General features: G+C 28.8%; 1 protein-coding gene across 3 annotated transcripts; it reads right to left on the bottom strand.

The window, feature by feature from the left end:
* Nucleotides 1-11320: 11320 nt before the first annotated feature.
* Nucleotides 11321-13635, bottom strand: LOC136209285 (probable LRR receptor-like serine/threonine-protein kinase At1g56130). Of its 3 annotated transcripts, none has more exons than XM_066000711.1 (6): nt 13288-13635; nt 12431-12559; nt 12130-12325; nt 11879-12040; nt 11664-11776; nt 11321-11574 (listed from the first exon to the last, which is right to left on the bottom strand). In XM_066000711.1, exons 3-6 carry the CDS (start codon nt 12317-12319, stop codon nt 11554-11556), a joined length of 486 nt encoding a protein of 161 aa, XP_065856783.1. In that variant the 5' UTR covers nt 12320-12325; nt 12431-12559; nt 13288-13635; the 3' UTR covers nt 11321-11553. The 3 variants fall into 3 exon arrangements, with proteins under 3 accessions (XP_065856783.1, XP_065856782.1, XP_065856784.1); XM_066000710.1 differs by having other exon boundaries at nt 13327-13635; XM_066000712.1 differs by having other exon boundaries at nt 12440-12559; nt 13327-13635.
* Nucleotides 13636-16167: the final 2532 nt, after the last annotated feature.

The following is a 16167-nucleotide window of genomic DNA, read 5'->3' as shown; positions in this document are numbered from 1 at the left end:
AACAATTTTTATCATTATTGACCAGCAATCCAGTTTCGTCGTAACAGATGACATGACCTTAAAAAACGTTAGCGACAGAAAATTTTCGTCCGAAAAGTATAAAGTTGATTACCGATGGTTACACGAATTACAAACGGATTACGGACGACATTTGTGTTTGTAAATCTTTTCTTGAAGCGTTTGAAAATCATTGTAGAGGCGGTTTAAACTGCATTTAGGAAAATGTCTCTAGAAAAACCTTATCCCGATGTCTGAGAAAAACCAACGGTAATATAGCAACAGTGGTAATTACAACACTTTTTCGACGGTTATGAAAACCAGGTAAAAATATAGAGACAGTTAAACGTCCTAAATTGAAATAAAATCGTCGGTAAAAATCTTTTTTTTTGTAGTGAATTGCCTATTTGATTTATTGTTTTGTCCTTCCGTCTAACAAAAATGTCAAATTAAGAGTCAGAATTAATGGAAGGCTTTGGTATGGAATGTTAATTGTTTGTATGTAAGTGAATTAAGGTAATAACAATCATTAAAATAGACACATGCACGACATGTTAGATAAATTTTTCAAGTGAATTGAAAATTTTAGATATAATTTTTCAAGTGAATTTTACGTAAATCCTTTATTTTTAGACATAATTTACGTAAAGTTTGATTAAATTTACGTAACCTTGTTATTTTATAACAAAAATTCACAAATTTTGTGAAAATTAGAGATCAACGTAAAACCTTTGAATTTTATGTAAAACTTTTATTTTTAGATATAACTTACGTAAAATTAGACTAAATTTACGCAACCTTGTTATTTTATTATAAAAAAGTCCACAAACATTGTGAAAAATAGAGTTTTATGTAAAACATTTGAAATTTACGTAAATCTTTTATTTTTAGACATAATTTACGTAAAGTTGGATTAAATTTACGCAACGTTGTTATTTTTGGAGAAAAAAATTCACGAACCTTGTGAAAAATAGAGTTTTAGTAAAACCTTTAAACTTTACGTAAATCTTTTATTTTTAGACTTAACTTACGTAAAGTTGGATTAAATTTACGTAACTTTGTTATTTTTGGAGAAAAAAATTTATAAACCTTGTGAAAAATGGAGTTTTACGTAAAATCTTTGAACTTTACGTAAATCTTTTATTTTTAGACATAATTTACGTACAGTTGGACTAAATTTACAACCTTGTTATTTTAGGAGACAAAATCCATAAACCTTGTTGAAAATAGAGTTTTATGTAAAACCTTTGAACTTTACGTAAATCTTTTATTTTTAAATATAATTTACGTAGAGTTGGACTAAATTCACGTAAACTTGTTATTTTTGGACAAAAAAATCATAAACCTTGTGAAAAATGGAGTTTTACGCAACAGTTTTGAATTTTACATAAATCTTTTATTTTTAGACATAATTTACGTAAAGTTGGACTAAATTTGCGTAATCTTGTTATTTCTAAGAAAAAATTTAGAAACCTTGTTAAAAATAGAGTTTTACGTAAAACCTAAGAATTTTACGTAAATCTTTTATTTTTACACATAATTTATGTAATGTTTGACTAAATTTACGTAACCCTTTTACTTTAGGAGAAAAATCCACAAACATTGTGAAAATTAGACGTTTACGTAAAACCTTTGAAATTTACGTAAATATTTTATTTTTAGATATAGTTTACGTATAGATTGACTAAATTTACATAATCTTTTTATTTTAGGAGAAAAAAAAATTCACAAACCTTGTGAAAATAGAGTAATGTTTGACATAATTTACGTAATGTTTGACTAAATTTACGTAACCTTGTTATTTTAGGAGAAAAAATCCACAAACATTGTGAAAATTAGACTTTTACGTAAAACCTTTGAACTTTATGTAAATATTTTATTTTTAGATATAATTTACGTATAGTTTGACTAAACTTACGTAACTTTTTTATTTTAGGAGAAAAAAAATTCACAATCCTTGTGAAAATAGAGTTTTACGTAAAACCTATGAATTTTACGTAATTCTTTTATTTTTAGATATAATTTTCCTAAGGTTTGACTAAATTTACGTAACCTTGTTATTTTAGGAGAAAAAATCCACAAACCTTGTGAAAATTAGAGTTTTACGTAAAACCTTTGAACTTTACGTTAATATTTTATTTTTAGACATAATTTACGTATAGTTTGACTAAATTTAGGTAACCTTCTTATTTTAGGAGAAAAAAATTCACAAAGCTTTGAAAATAGAGTTTTACGTAAAACCTATGAATTTTACGTAAATCTCTTATTTTTGGACATAATTTACGTAAGATTTGACTAAATTTACGTAACCCTTATACTTGAGGAGAAAATCCACAAACATTGTGAAAATTAGAGTTTTACGTAAAACCTTTGAACTTTACGTAAATATTTTATTTTTAAATATAATTTACGTATAGTTTGACTAAATTTACGTAACATTTTTATTTTAGGAGAAATAAAATTCACAAACCTTGTGAAAATGGAGTTTTACATAAAACCTATGAATTTTACGCAAATATTTTATTTTTAGACATAATTTACGTAAGGTTTGACTAAATTTACGTATCCTTGTTATTTTAGGAGAAAAAATCCACAAACCTTGTGAAAATTAGAGTTTTATGTAAAACCTTTGAACTTTACGTAAATATTTGCTTTTTAGACATAATTTATGTATAGTTTGACTAAATTTAGGCAACCTTTTTATTTTAGGAGAAAAAAATTCACAAATTTTGTGAAAATATAGAGTTTTACGTAAAACCTATGAATTTTACGTAAATCTCTTGTTTTGAAACATAATTTATGTAAGGTTTGACTAAATGTACGTAACCCTTTTACTTTAGGAGAAAAATCCACAAACATTGTGAAAATTAGAGTTTTACGTAAAACCTTTGAACTTTACGTAAATATTTTATTTTTAGATATAATTTACGTATAGTTTGAGTAAATTTACGTAACCTTTTTATTGTAGGAGAAAAAAATTCACAAATCTTGTGAAAATAGAGTTTTACGTAAAACCTATGAATTTTACGTAAATCTTTTATTTTTACACTTAATTTACGTAATGTTTGACTAAATTTATGTAACCCTTTTACTTTATGATAAAAATCCACAAACATTGTGAAAATTAGACTTTTACATAAAACCTTTGAAATTTACGTGAATATTTTATTTTTAGATATAATTTACGTATAGGTTAACTAAATTTAGGCAACCTTTTTATTTTAGAAGAAAAAAAATTCACAAACCTTATGAAAATAGAGTTTTACGTAAAACCTATGAATTTTACGTAAATCTCTTATTTTTACACATAAGTTTCGTAATGTTTGACTAAATTTACGTAACCTTGTTATTCTAGGAGAAAAAATCCACAAACATAGTGAAAATTAGACTTTTACGTAAAACCTTTGAACTTTACGTAAATATTTTATTTTTAGGTATAATTTACATATAGTTTCACTAAATTTACGTAACCTTTTTATTTTAGGAGAAAAAAATCACAAACCTTGTGAAAGTAGAGTTTTACATAAAACCTATATATTTTACGTAAATCTTTTATTTTTAGATATAATTTACGTATAGTTTGACCAAATTTGCATAACCTTTTTATTTTAGGATAAAAAAATTCACAAACCTTGTGAAAATATAATTTTACGTAAAACCTATTAATTTACGTAAATATTTTATTTTTTAGATATAATTTACATATATTTTGACTAAATTTACGTAACCTTTTTATTTTAGGAGAAGAAAACTCACATACCTTGTGAAAATAGAGTTTTACGTAAAACCTATGAATTTTACCAAAATCTTTTATTTTTACATATAATTTAGGTAAGATTTGACTAAATTTACGTAACCCTTTTACTTTAGAAGAAAAAATCCACAAACCTTATGAAAATAGAGTTTTACGTAAAACCTTTGAACTTTACGTAAATAGTTTATTTTTAGATACAATTTACGTATAGTTTGACTAAACTTACGTATCCTTTTTAGTCTAGGAGAAAAAAATTCACAAACCTAGTGAAAATAGATTTTTACGTAAAACCTATGAATTTTACGTAAATCTTTTATTTTTAGACATAATTTACGTAAGATTTGACTAAATTTACGTAACTCTTTTACTTTAGGAGAAAAATCCACAAACATTGTCAAAATTAAAGTTTTACGTAAAACCTTTGAAATTTATGTAAATATTTTATTTTGACACTTAATTTACGTAATGTTTGACTAAATTTACGTAACTCTTTTACTTTATGAGAAAAATCCATAAACCTTGTGAAAATAGAGTATTACGTAAAACCTATGAATTTTACGTAAATCTTTTATTTTTACACATAATTTTCGTAATATTTGACTAAATTTACGAAATCTTGTTATAGACTTTTACGTAAAACTTTTGAACTTTACGTAAATATTTTATTTTCAGATATAATTTACATATAGTTTGACTAAATTTACGTAACTTTTTTACTTTAGGAGAAAAAAATTCACAAACCTTGTGAGAGTAGAGTTTTACGTAAAACCTATATATTTTACGTAAATGTTTTATTATTAGACATAATTTACGTAAGGTTTGACTAAATTTACGTAACATTGTCATGTTAGGAGAAAAAATCCGCAAACATTGTGAAAATTAGGGTTTTACGTAAAACCTTTGAAATTTACGTAAATCTTTTATTTTTAGATATAATTTACATCTAGTTTGACTAAATTTACGTAACCTTTTTATTTTAGATGAAAAAATTCACAAAGCTTGTGAAAATAGAGTTTTACGTAAAACCTATGAATTTTACGTAAATCTCTTATTTTTAGACATAATTTACGTAAGATTTGACTAAATTTACGTAACCCTTTTACTTTAGGAAAAAAATCGACAAACATTGTGAAAATTAGAGTTTTACGTAAAACCTTTGAACTTTACGTAAATATTTTATTTTTAGATATAATTTACGTATAGCTTGACGAAATTTACGTAACCTTTTAATTTTAGCAGAAAAAAATTCACAAACCTTGTGAAAATAGAGTTTTACGTAAAACCTATGTAAATCTTTTATTTTTACACATAATTTATGTAATGTTTGACTAAATTTACGTAACCCTTTTACTTTAGGAGAAAAATCCACAAACATTGTGAAAATTAGACGTTTACGTAAAACCTTTGAAATTTACGTAAATATTTTATTTTTAGATATAGTTTACGTATAGATTGACTAAATTTACATAATCTTTTTATTTTAGGAGAAAAAAAAATTCACAAACCTTGTGAAAATAGAGTTTTACGTAAAACCTATGAATTTTACATAAATCTCTTATTTTTACATATAATTTTCGTAATGTTTGACTAAATTTACGTAACCTTGTTATTTTAGGAGAAAAAATCCACAAACATTGTGAAAATTAGACTTTTACGTAAAACCTTTGAACTTTACGTAAATATTTTATTTTTAGATATAATTTACGTATAGTTTGCTAAATTTACGTAACCTTTTTATTTTAGGATAAAAAAAACCACAACCCTTGTGAAAGTAGAGTTTTACGTAAAACCTATATATTTTACGTAAATCTTTTATTTTTAGATATAATTTACGTATAGTTTGACCAAATTTACGTAACCTTTTTATTTTAGGATAAAAAAATTCACAAACCATGTGAAAATAGAGTTTTACGTAAAACCTATGAATTTTACGTAAATATTTTAGTTTTAGACATAATTTACGTATATTTTGACTAAATTTACGTAACCTTGTTATTTAAGGAGAAAAAATCCACAAACATTATGAAAATTAGAGTTTTACGTAAAACCTTTGAACTTTACGTAAAGATTTTCTTTTTAGATATAATTTACGTATATTTTGACCAAATTTACGTAACCTTTTTATTTTAGGATAAAAAAATTTACAAACCTTGTGAAAATAGAGTTTTACGTAAAACCTATGAATTTTACATAAATCTTTTATTTTTAGACATAATTTACATAATGTTTGACTAAATTTACTTAACCTTGTTATTTTAGGAGAAAAAATCCACAAACCTTGGGAAAATTAGAGTTTTACGTAAAACCTTTGAACTTTACGTAAATATTTTATTTTTAGATATAATTTACGTATAATTTTACTAAATTTAGGTAACCTTTTTATTTTAGGAGAAACAAATTCACGAACTTTGTGAAAACAGAGTTTTACATAAATTTTTTATTTTATCAGTCCCTATGTTAAATATCTAACATATTGTTTAGTTCTCGTATTTTAATAATATATTGTTTACTTCTTATTTTTTATAATTGATCAACAGTTTTGTCAGTTAAATTTTTAAATTATTGAACAGATTAACCCTCTAAAATGGACTAAACTGTTGAATTGAGCTAAAATTAAGGACTGAATAGCATATTATTAACATATAATGACTAAATAGTGATTAGATTAAAATATAGGAATTGATATATTATTTACCTTGTAATTAATCTTTAAAATTTCCATAATTCAATATTACCTGCTATAGCAGGTTACCTTTTTTATTAATTTTAATTAACATTATTTCTATTAACACATGTCCAATTACTATTGGTTACTAAAACAAAGTATAATTACTTTTTTTTTCAACATAGTAACCATAGAATTTACCTATGTACTAAATATTAAATTACATTTTATTGTGTAATTGTTAAATATGGTTGGTTTAACTATTTTTTCATTAATATTGTTTTTTAGTATAAATTAAGTATATTTTTTTCTATTTTTTTTATTAATTGCATTGCATGTTATAATTTTTTTAGTTAATTATCAAGTCAAATAAAAAAAAATTCTCTACATTATAGTCAAATAAACTTATTTACATTCAAATTGTAGCCATAAAAAATATTTATTATGGGAAGAAAATATATATGTATATTTTTCGAAATTACAATAATAAGCGGATATTCACACAAAATAAATAAATAGATTATGTTATTAAAATTATATTTATATTGTTAATTAATAAAGAAAGTAAATTAAATTAAATATTTCTTCAAATTTGAATTTATTAACAATATTAAAATTGTAAATAATTTTGTAATTTAATATGATATATATATATAATAAAATTAATTATTATAAGTTTTAGAAAAAATTATAATGAAATATTTATTTTTTATCTACATAATATTTTTAATATAATAATAACATTTACTAATTATCTTAAACTTATAATAATAACAGATAATTAAAATAAGTATTTTAATGGGAAATTTATAAACTCCCCACTAATATTTTATATTTTTTTGGGGAATGTCAATTCTCCCCACTAATGTATTATATTTTCAGTGGCGAAAGTTGAGTTTCCCCATAAATATTTTAAAATTTGTGGCGAAATTAGGAACTCCCCACAAATATATAAAATTTTGTGGCGAAATATGTTAGTCCCCACAAATATATAAAATTTTGTGGCGAAATATTTTACCCTCCACAAATATGTATTATTTCGTGGCGAATTTATAAATCCCCATAAATTTATTATTTTTAGTGGGGAAATATATTTTCCCACTATTTTTTCCCCACAAAAAGGCAACTTTCTTGTAGTGGTTAAAGATAAGTATATTTTTATTTATTTAAAAAAAATGTAACTTCATATAAATTAAAAATGTATTTATAGTTAATTAACTAGTGCTAGTTTGAGTGGTTAAGAGCCTCAAATCGGTTAACTTAGATTTTGAGTTTGAATCCTAATGTAGGCAAAAAGTTTTAAACCAATCGAGAAATTGTAACATTTCTTTTTTCCTTGTAAGATTGAAATTATTATTATTATTATTATTATTATTATGCTAAAATGTAATTTCACCATTTATCCCTAACTCCATCGAAATTTTTATATATATTGAGTATAACACCCTATTTTAACCCTATTTTTCTTTTACCATCAAAGAAGCCGCCAAGTCTCTCTAATCTAGGTACTAGTTTTTATATAATTTCTCAATTAAGGTGTCATGGCTTTAACTTGCTCTTTCGATTCAAGGTTCACCATTATTAATATTTTCTTCTTTATGTGAGTAATTTTATTTAATTATAGATTTTCAATTGGTTGATAAAACAAAAAAATATCCAGGAACTAATTTCATTGGTTTAAGATATGCACTATTCAATTTGTTTTGCTTTTTCTCTTTAAACTATAATATAAAGTAGATTAATTATTTCAATTTTAAATAAATTGTGAACCATTACAATGAATTTTAAGGAAATTTTTTATATATTTTAATTATGGTGTTAAATTTTTAATTCTTTTGGTATTTGGACAATTATTCACATTCTCTTTAATCTTTAACCAATGTAAATTGTTTTTTAGGGGTATTTAGTTTGTATATCTTCTTGTATGAGTATATAAAGTAATGCTTGAGTATACAAATTATTTAAGATTCGATGATCAATAAGAAGATAGGCTAAAACGAGTTAGCTGATTGGTTAGACTTGCAATTGGGATAATAGATGTAAGTGGTTAATTAAATATATAGTATGTGTGCTTGTATGTTTGGGTGTTGTATTTGACTTGGTATAATAATTGCTTATTGATTTGATTTATATGTTTTGTTGTGCGGAATTAATGAAAGATAAATAAACAAGCAATCGAAAAACACAAATTTACGTGGTTCACCAACGTTGTGTTGGCAAGTCCACGGGCAGATGGAGAATAGTATTATTAGGAGGCGAAAAATCAGATTACAATGATTAGGTTTACATAATGGGGTATTTATAATACCCAATCTAACCTAATCCAACTAGGAACCCATGATCTCAATCCAACTAGGAACCCATGATCCCAATCCAACTAGGAATCTGAAAACCAATACTACTCCGAATAGGAAACAAGATATACTTATTCAAGGCATTACGATAAATCTCCACCTTGACTTGAATCCTCTTGAAAACATAACAGATGCACCCATGATAACGCCAAATGAACAGACTTCTCCTTCTGCCTCAGAGTCGCCCCCACAGGGCAACTAATAATCTCTGACATTTAGCAAGTCCAAACAGTGTTGGAACTTGCTTTGTGGAACAGGCTTGGTAAACATGTCAGCCGGATTGTCAGTAGTGCCTACCTTCTTCACCTTGACCCTCTTCTCACTTCTCAGAAAATGATACCTCACACTATAGCCTGATCATGATGTTGACCAAGATCACTAACCAGTCCTTTAAGCCAAATCCCCTCCTTAGCAGCTTCAGATAGTGTCATATACTCTACTTCCGTAGTAGACAAAGTCATTGTAGGTTGCAAAGTAGCTTTCCAACTGACAACCGAACCGCCAATACTGAAAACATAACCAGTCATAGATTTTCTGCTGTCAACATCTCCAGCATAATCAGAGTCTGAAAAACCTGTCACCAAACACTATGTATCACCTTTATAAATGAGACCAACGCCAGATGTACCTTTTAGGTACCGAAAAATCCTCTTCACAGCTTGCCAATGCTCCTTGCCAGGTTCACCCATAAACCTGCTAACAACATTAACAGACTGTGCAAGATCAGGTCTTGTGCAGACCATTGCATACATCAAGCTTCCTACTACACTAGCATAGGGAACTCGAGACATGTACTCCTTTTCTTCAGCAAACTTAGGTGCAATAGCAATAGACAGATGTGCACTTGCAGCACTAGGAGTATTTATGGGCTTTGCGGTAGACATGCCAAATCTTGACAAGATCTTCTGAATATAGCCCTTCTGTGATAGAAAAAGTTTCCTTTTGCTTTTGTCCCTGTAAATCTCTATTCCCAGAATTTTCCAAGCTGCACCCAAATCCTTCATCTCAAACTCTGCGCTTAAAAGACCCTTCAACTTCTAAATGTCTTGCTTCTTCCTTGCAGCTATCAACATGTCATCTACATACAACACCAGATAGATAAAAGACTCACCTTCCAGTTTATTGTAATAGACACAACAATCATATGGGCGCTTGGTGTAGCCTAGCTGCATCAGGTAGCTGTCAAACCTCTTGTACCACTACATGGGAGACTGCTTAAGTCCATACAAGGACTTCTTCAACTTGCAAAAATAATTATCCTTCCCAGGAATCTGGAAACCATCTGGTTGGATCATGTAGATCTCGTCCTCCAAATCTCCATGCAGAAAGGCTGTCTTTACATCTTGTTGCTCAAGCTCCAAATCCTGATGTGTAACTATATCTAGCAACACTCTAATAGAGGTGTGTCTGACTACTGGTGAGAATATCTCATTATAATCCACTCCCTCTCTTTGATTGAAACCTCTAGCAACAACCCTAGCCTTATACTTGACTCTCTCTGCAGGTGATATCCCTTCCTTCATCTTGAGAACCCACTTATAAGTAATAATCTTTCTCCGTGGAGGTATTATGACTAAATCCCATGTGTGATTCTTATAAAGGGATTCCATCTTATCTCCTATAGCAGCAAGCCATTTCTCAGAATAGGTGCCTGAAACAGCTTCTTGGTAAGTTGATGGTTCACGAGTGTCCACCTCTTCAGCAACCTATCACTACAAGAATACAGATTTATTGTGGGGAAAATTTTCCCCACAAAATATCAAAATTTCGCCACTAAAACCCTTTTGTGGCGAAAAATATTTCACCACATGATCGCCACTGTTAGAGCGACGTTAAAGGTAAGTTTGGCGAAATTTTGGTTCGCCACAATAGATACACATCTGTGGGGAAATCCCAATTCGCCATAAAATGTATCCTTTTCTGTGGCGAACTCAAAACTCGCAACAAAATGTTTTCTTTTCTGTGGCGATTATTTATCCCCACTAATCTTACTACTATTCTATGGGGAAATATCTATATCCCCACAAATTCACAAAAAAATGTGGGGAGATTTTAATATCCCCACAAATAATATGTAGCTTTTTGTGGGGAAATTTTCCCCACAAATATACACTTTTGTATGGGAAAAATGTTTATATCCCCAAATAATAGGTAATACTTTTTTAATTAATTTTGGATTGAAGAGAACTCTTATGTATATATATATATTAAATAAAAGAGCAATGACCATTATGAAAATGGTATGAGTAAAAACATACTATTTTAGAACTGTAAGCCTACTTGCACATTTAAAAACAAAAACATAGAGAGAGACCATTGCATAAAATTAAACTATATACATATTATTACATATCATAATACTTAAAAAAAAATTCACGAAGAATCCAATAAAAGATCTTAGGGGAACTGCATCTCAAAATTTCACAATCTTTCCTAGAGCTATCAAAAGCTAGCTAATAGCAAACAACCCTCAAACACGGAAGTGTGAAATTCTGCCCATAAATTCAAATTCAGAATAAACAAACTTAAATAGAAAATGATAAAGCCAAAGAATATAAAAGGGTATCAATCAATGTTATTATTATCCTCTAAGTACAACAACATGCATCTGTAAACCAATGCATATCTAATTTGGTACACAACAACTCCTTAACATAGATTTCATTAAGAGATGATAATAAACTGAAGGATAAACTAGAGAGAGTTGGAGATAAAACATTGATATGAAGAGCATTATGGTTCATACTTGAAACAATAAGATCTTCATCAACAGCCATACAGTTTCACGAGGTTCCGATGTTGAACTGCAGATATCGTGGCAATCTCAGTTATAAATTGATCGTTCCCTTGAACTCGAGACTCGAAAAATATGCTAATCTAGGTAACAAATTACCTTGTATACAGGTCCATATCCTCCCTCTCCGAGTTGATTCGAGGGGCTAAAGTCTTTCGTGGCTGTTTTTAACTCAGAGTAACTAAAAGTTATTGGTCTAGAGCCTATTTCAACTGCAAAATCGGAGAAAGATATTCAATTTGCTTACAATAAATAACTTTAAGCATCAGAAAAACTGCAATGATTATAAACTTTTTTGTCATTATTAGTTTTACCTAATTCATCATCAAGGGCAGCTTTTCTTCTTATATAAAAGATTGCAACAATCAATATAAAGCTTAGAACTCCAGCAGACACAGTAATACCGGCAATCAATCCTTGTGTGTCCTTCTTGCGTGGAAGAGCTGGTGGTATTCCGCTTACAGATAGTCTAAACTCTGCTCGGAGAATTAAACTACCATTAAAAAATAACTAACGAGGAGAAGATTTTATCATTTTAAACATCTCAAGTAACAATATTCATTACCTGGAACAACACTCAAAGCTGAGATAATTGGTCCATAATAGCCTTGTACAGGTGTGCAATAGGTACCTTTACCAGCCCATAATAAGTGAATTTCAAGATGGTTTTCAGTAACAGTAGCATTAAAAGTCTTTGTTACTGCTCTTTCAACATCACCCGTCTCCCTTGCCATGTCAAAGTCTCTCAACTGCATCTTTCCCTATGATACAAGCAAGCCATTGCATTAATAGCTAAAACTTAACACTTGTACAAAAAAAGGTTACTAGACAATTCGAATTTTAAGTTGAAACTCAAACACAGTTACCGATACGACCAATTTTCATTCGGGAACGAGCAAGGGCACGGAGGGAAGACTGACTCCTAGACCAGGAGTTTTTTTTTTGTTTCCACCCATAGCATGGAGCTTGATATGAAGATCAGTGATTCCAAGTTCCTGTATCACACAAGTTTGTCAGTCCATCAATACAATAGGAAACTGAAGTTCTGCTATAATAGTCAAGAAGAATAAAGGTCATAGAGAGAAGAAGTCCAGAAGAACAATAATCTTGTGTTAAATGGAATTGCTAATTTGACATGATATTCAAATGATTGAAAAGTTTCTTTCATAATAACTGAAAAATAACAGATATATAGATAGATAAAATCACTTGGCTTTACTATGACCATATATATAGAACAATGATCACCATTTCTAAAGTGGAAATATAAATGCAAAGGAACAACTATATTCAATTCAGTGCATCATCAAGAACGTCCTAGACAAGGTGAGATCAAAACCAAGCTAATGCTGTAGAAAAGAGTTTGGGTCTTCATTTAATAGGCTCCCAATTCAAATCAAGGAACCTTATTCTGAATATCTAGTTACTGTCTGTAGGACAATGGGGCCTTTTTTCAACACCTAGCCACTAACAAATATACACAGACTCAAATTCGATGTGAGATCACTTAACCAAAGCACTAAATAATAAGTAAGAGAAAGACCTTGCATCTATGTGAAACATCCTTGTACAAAAAATGAAATTTGAATTTGAACTTGCACCCAAATTTCTGAAACCAAATATGATATGTGTAGATTCAACTAATATATCATATATAATCGTCAAAACCTCAGATGCTTCGGTATAGAAAGGACCAAATAAGAGGGAGTAATCCAGACATGACCTGAAAGTGAAATAGAAAGAGGAGTAATCCAGAGATGACCTGATTTTGCCCTTGATTGACTCCGTTCACCGGATTTAATACCATCCACCCCCTTCTTCTCCTTTTTCGAGTTGCTGTTGTTCAAACGCCCTCTTCTTCCCCTGCTGTTGTTCAAACGCCATCTTCTTCCCCTGCTGCTGTTCGATCGCTTTTCCTTCTTCGGAATCGGATAAGAGTTTCTAATCTCAGAGAAAGGAGGAAGGAAATAGAGGAGAAGGAATAGAGAAAGAGTCGACCGGAAATGGGACAGCCATGAAAGGCGGTTGAGCTTTGGCTTGGTGAAGAGAAAGAAAATGAGGAAGAGGGAGAAGGTCGGCTGAAACAAATGAGCAAAAACCCTAAAATCCAAAATTTATACCCCTATTTCCGTATTGACCCTTTTATTTTGTCCATTTCAATTAAAACCCATTAGTTATAGTTTGTTTCAACTGAATCCCTCCGAATTACATATTGCCTCCTCCAATTTGTTTAATTTCTTATTGTTATCCCGATATGTTTTTATTTCTTTTAATTAACCCATTTTCAAAATTTTAATCTAACTCTAAAGCATTTTAATTCGTTTTAATTAGATCCTCCAGTTTATAATTTAGTCCAATTATCATTTATTTCATCAATCTAATCCTTTTCACGAAATGCATATTTTATCAAGTTTAGTATAATTTTATTTTGTAAATTCACGTATACATAATCCGTCTAATTCGTCAATAAGAAAAATATAAATTAATTAGTTAAATTCTTAACGTGTCGCTTCACATATTTTTATATGCGTATGAATTCTTTAATATGATAATATTTACTAATTTTTTTATTTATTTATTAGATTGCTCGGTTCGAGGCTCGTTAGACACCTTTTAGGTGAATAATCTCCTAGTTAAAGTTTTCTCCGTACACTAGGATTCGAACTCGAGATCTCTAGTTTAAGAGACTTGAGATCCTTAACCACTTAAGTCAAATTTACTAATTATTTAAGTTTATAATAATAAGAAAATATATAAAAAAAATGAAGTAATCACCCGTACTTTAAATAAAAATTATTAATTAAGATAATTATCTTCGGTGGGGATTTTTTAAACTCCCCACTAATATTTTATATTTTGTGGAGAATTTTGATTATCGCCACTAAAGTATTATATGTTTAGTGGCGAATATTTAATTCCCCATAAATATTTAAAATTTTGTGGCGAATTTTTAAACTCCCCACAAATATGTTAAAATTTGTGGCGAAATTCTAAACTCCCCACAAATATATTAAAATTTGTGGCGAAATTACGAACTCCCCGCAAACATGTCTTATTTTGTGGCGAACTCATGAATCCCCACAAATTTATTATTTTTAGTGGTGAAAAATATTTCCCCACAATTTTTTCCCCACAAAAAGTATCTTTCTTGTAGTGTATAGTGCATAGCCCACCATGTCCTCATATCTCTTAGGTGGCCTAACTCCAACCCTCATTGGTCGATCTTGAGCTAAGCTACGATGTGTAGCTTCAGATGGTTGAGAAACTGATGGTGTAGACTCTGGTAGCTCTATTTCTGCTTCTAACTCTTGTTCCTTCAAGCCACTCTCACTCTGTAAGACATGAAACTCCACCTGTTTATCAATGCTATCAGTTTCTATTGCAGTTGTAGACTTCACAATGGGTCTAAGCACAGATTTTTCGTCAAAGACTACATTTCTGCTCAAAATGGCCCTTTTCTCTGATGGAGACCAGATCCTAAAGCCTTTAACTCCATCTCCACAGCCTACGAACACTCCCTTCTTGGCTCTTGGCTCTAGCTTACCCTTATTAACATGATAGTAAATTATGTACCCAAAAGCTTTGGTGTTGCTGGTTTTCTAATCTTAGGTTTGCTTTTTGTTATACCTTTAGTCTGTGCTTTCTCCTCTTCGGTTTCTTCTGTTGTGGTGTTTTCTCACATGGAGTAATATCATTTCCATTCCCAGTATGTAACATCCATAAGAAAAATTATTCATGTAGTAATTACATGATGCATCAATGTTATGTTAATTTTGATATTAGAATAATAATAAAATAAATGATTGTTTAATCCCAAGGGTTAAAGATAAGTATATTTTTATTTATTTAAAAAAATGTAACTTCATATAAATTAAAAATGTATTTATAGTTAACTAACTAGTGCTCGTTTGAGTGGTTAAGAGCCTCAAATCGGTTAACTTAGATTTTGAGTTTGAATCCTAATGTAGGCAAAAAGTTTTAAACCAATCGAGAAATTGTAACATTTCTTTTTTCCTTGTAAGATTGAAATTATTATTATTATGCTAAAATGTAATTTCACCATTTATCCCTAACTCCATCGAAATTTTTATATATATTGAGTATAACACCCTATTTTAACCCTATTTTTCTTTTACCATCAAAGAAGCCGCCAAGTCTCTCTAATCCAGGTACTAGTTTTTATATAATTTCTCAATTAAGGTGTCATGGCTTTAACTTGCTCTTTCTCAAGGTTCACCATTATCAATATTTTCTTCTTTATGTGAGTAATTTTATTTAATTATAGATTTTCAATTGGTTGATAAAACAAAAAAATATCCAGGAACTAATTTCATTGGTTTAAGATATGCACTATTTAATTTGTTTTGCTTTTCCTCTTTAAACTATAATATAAAGTAGATTAATTATTTCAATTTCAAATAAATTGTGAACCATTACAATGAATTTTAAGGAAAAGTTTTATATATTTTAATTATGGTGTTAAATTTTTAATGTTTTCGTTATATATAACAACTTTCATTCTTTTGGAATTTGGACAATTATTTACACATTCTCTTTAATCTTTAACCAATGTAAATTGTTTTTTAGGGGTATTTAGTTTGTA

Source organism: Euphorbia lathyris, chromosome 10, assembly GCF_963576675.1.
Source record: "Euphorbia lathyris chromosome 10, ddEupLath1.1, whole genome shotgun sequence".
NCBI lineage: Eukaryota > Viridiplantae > Streptophyta > Magnoliopsida > Malpighiales > Euphorbiaceae > Euphorbia > Euphorbia lathyris.
This window is presented reverse-complemented; position numbering and strand designations above follow the sequence as displayed.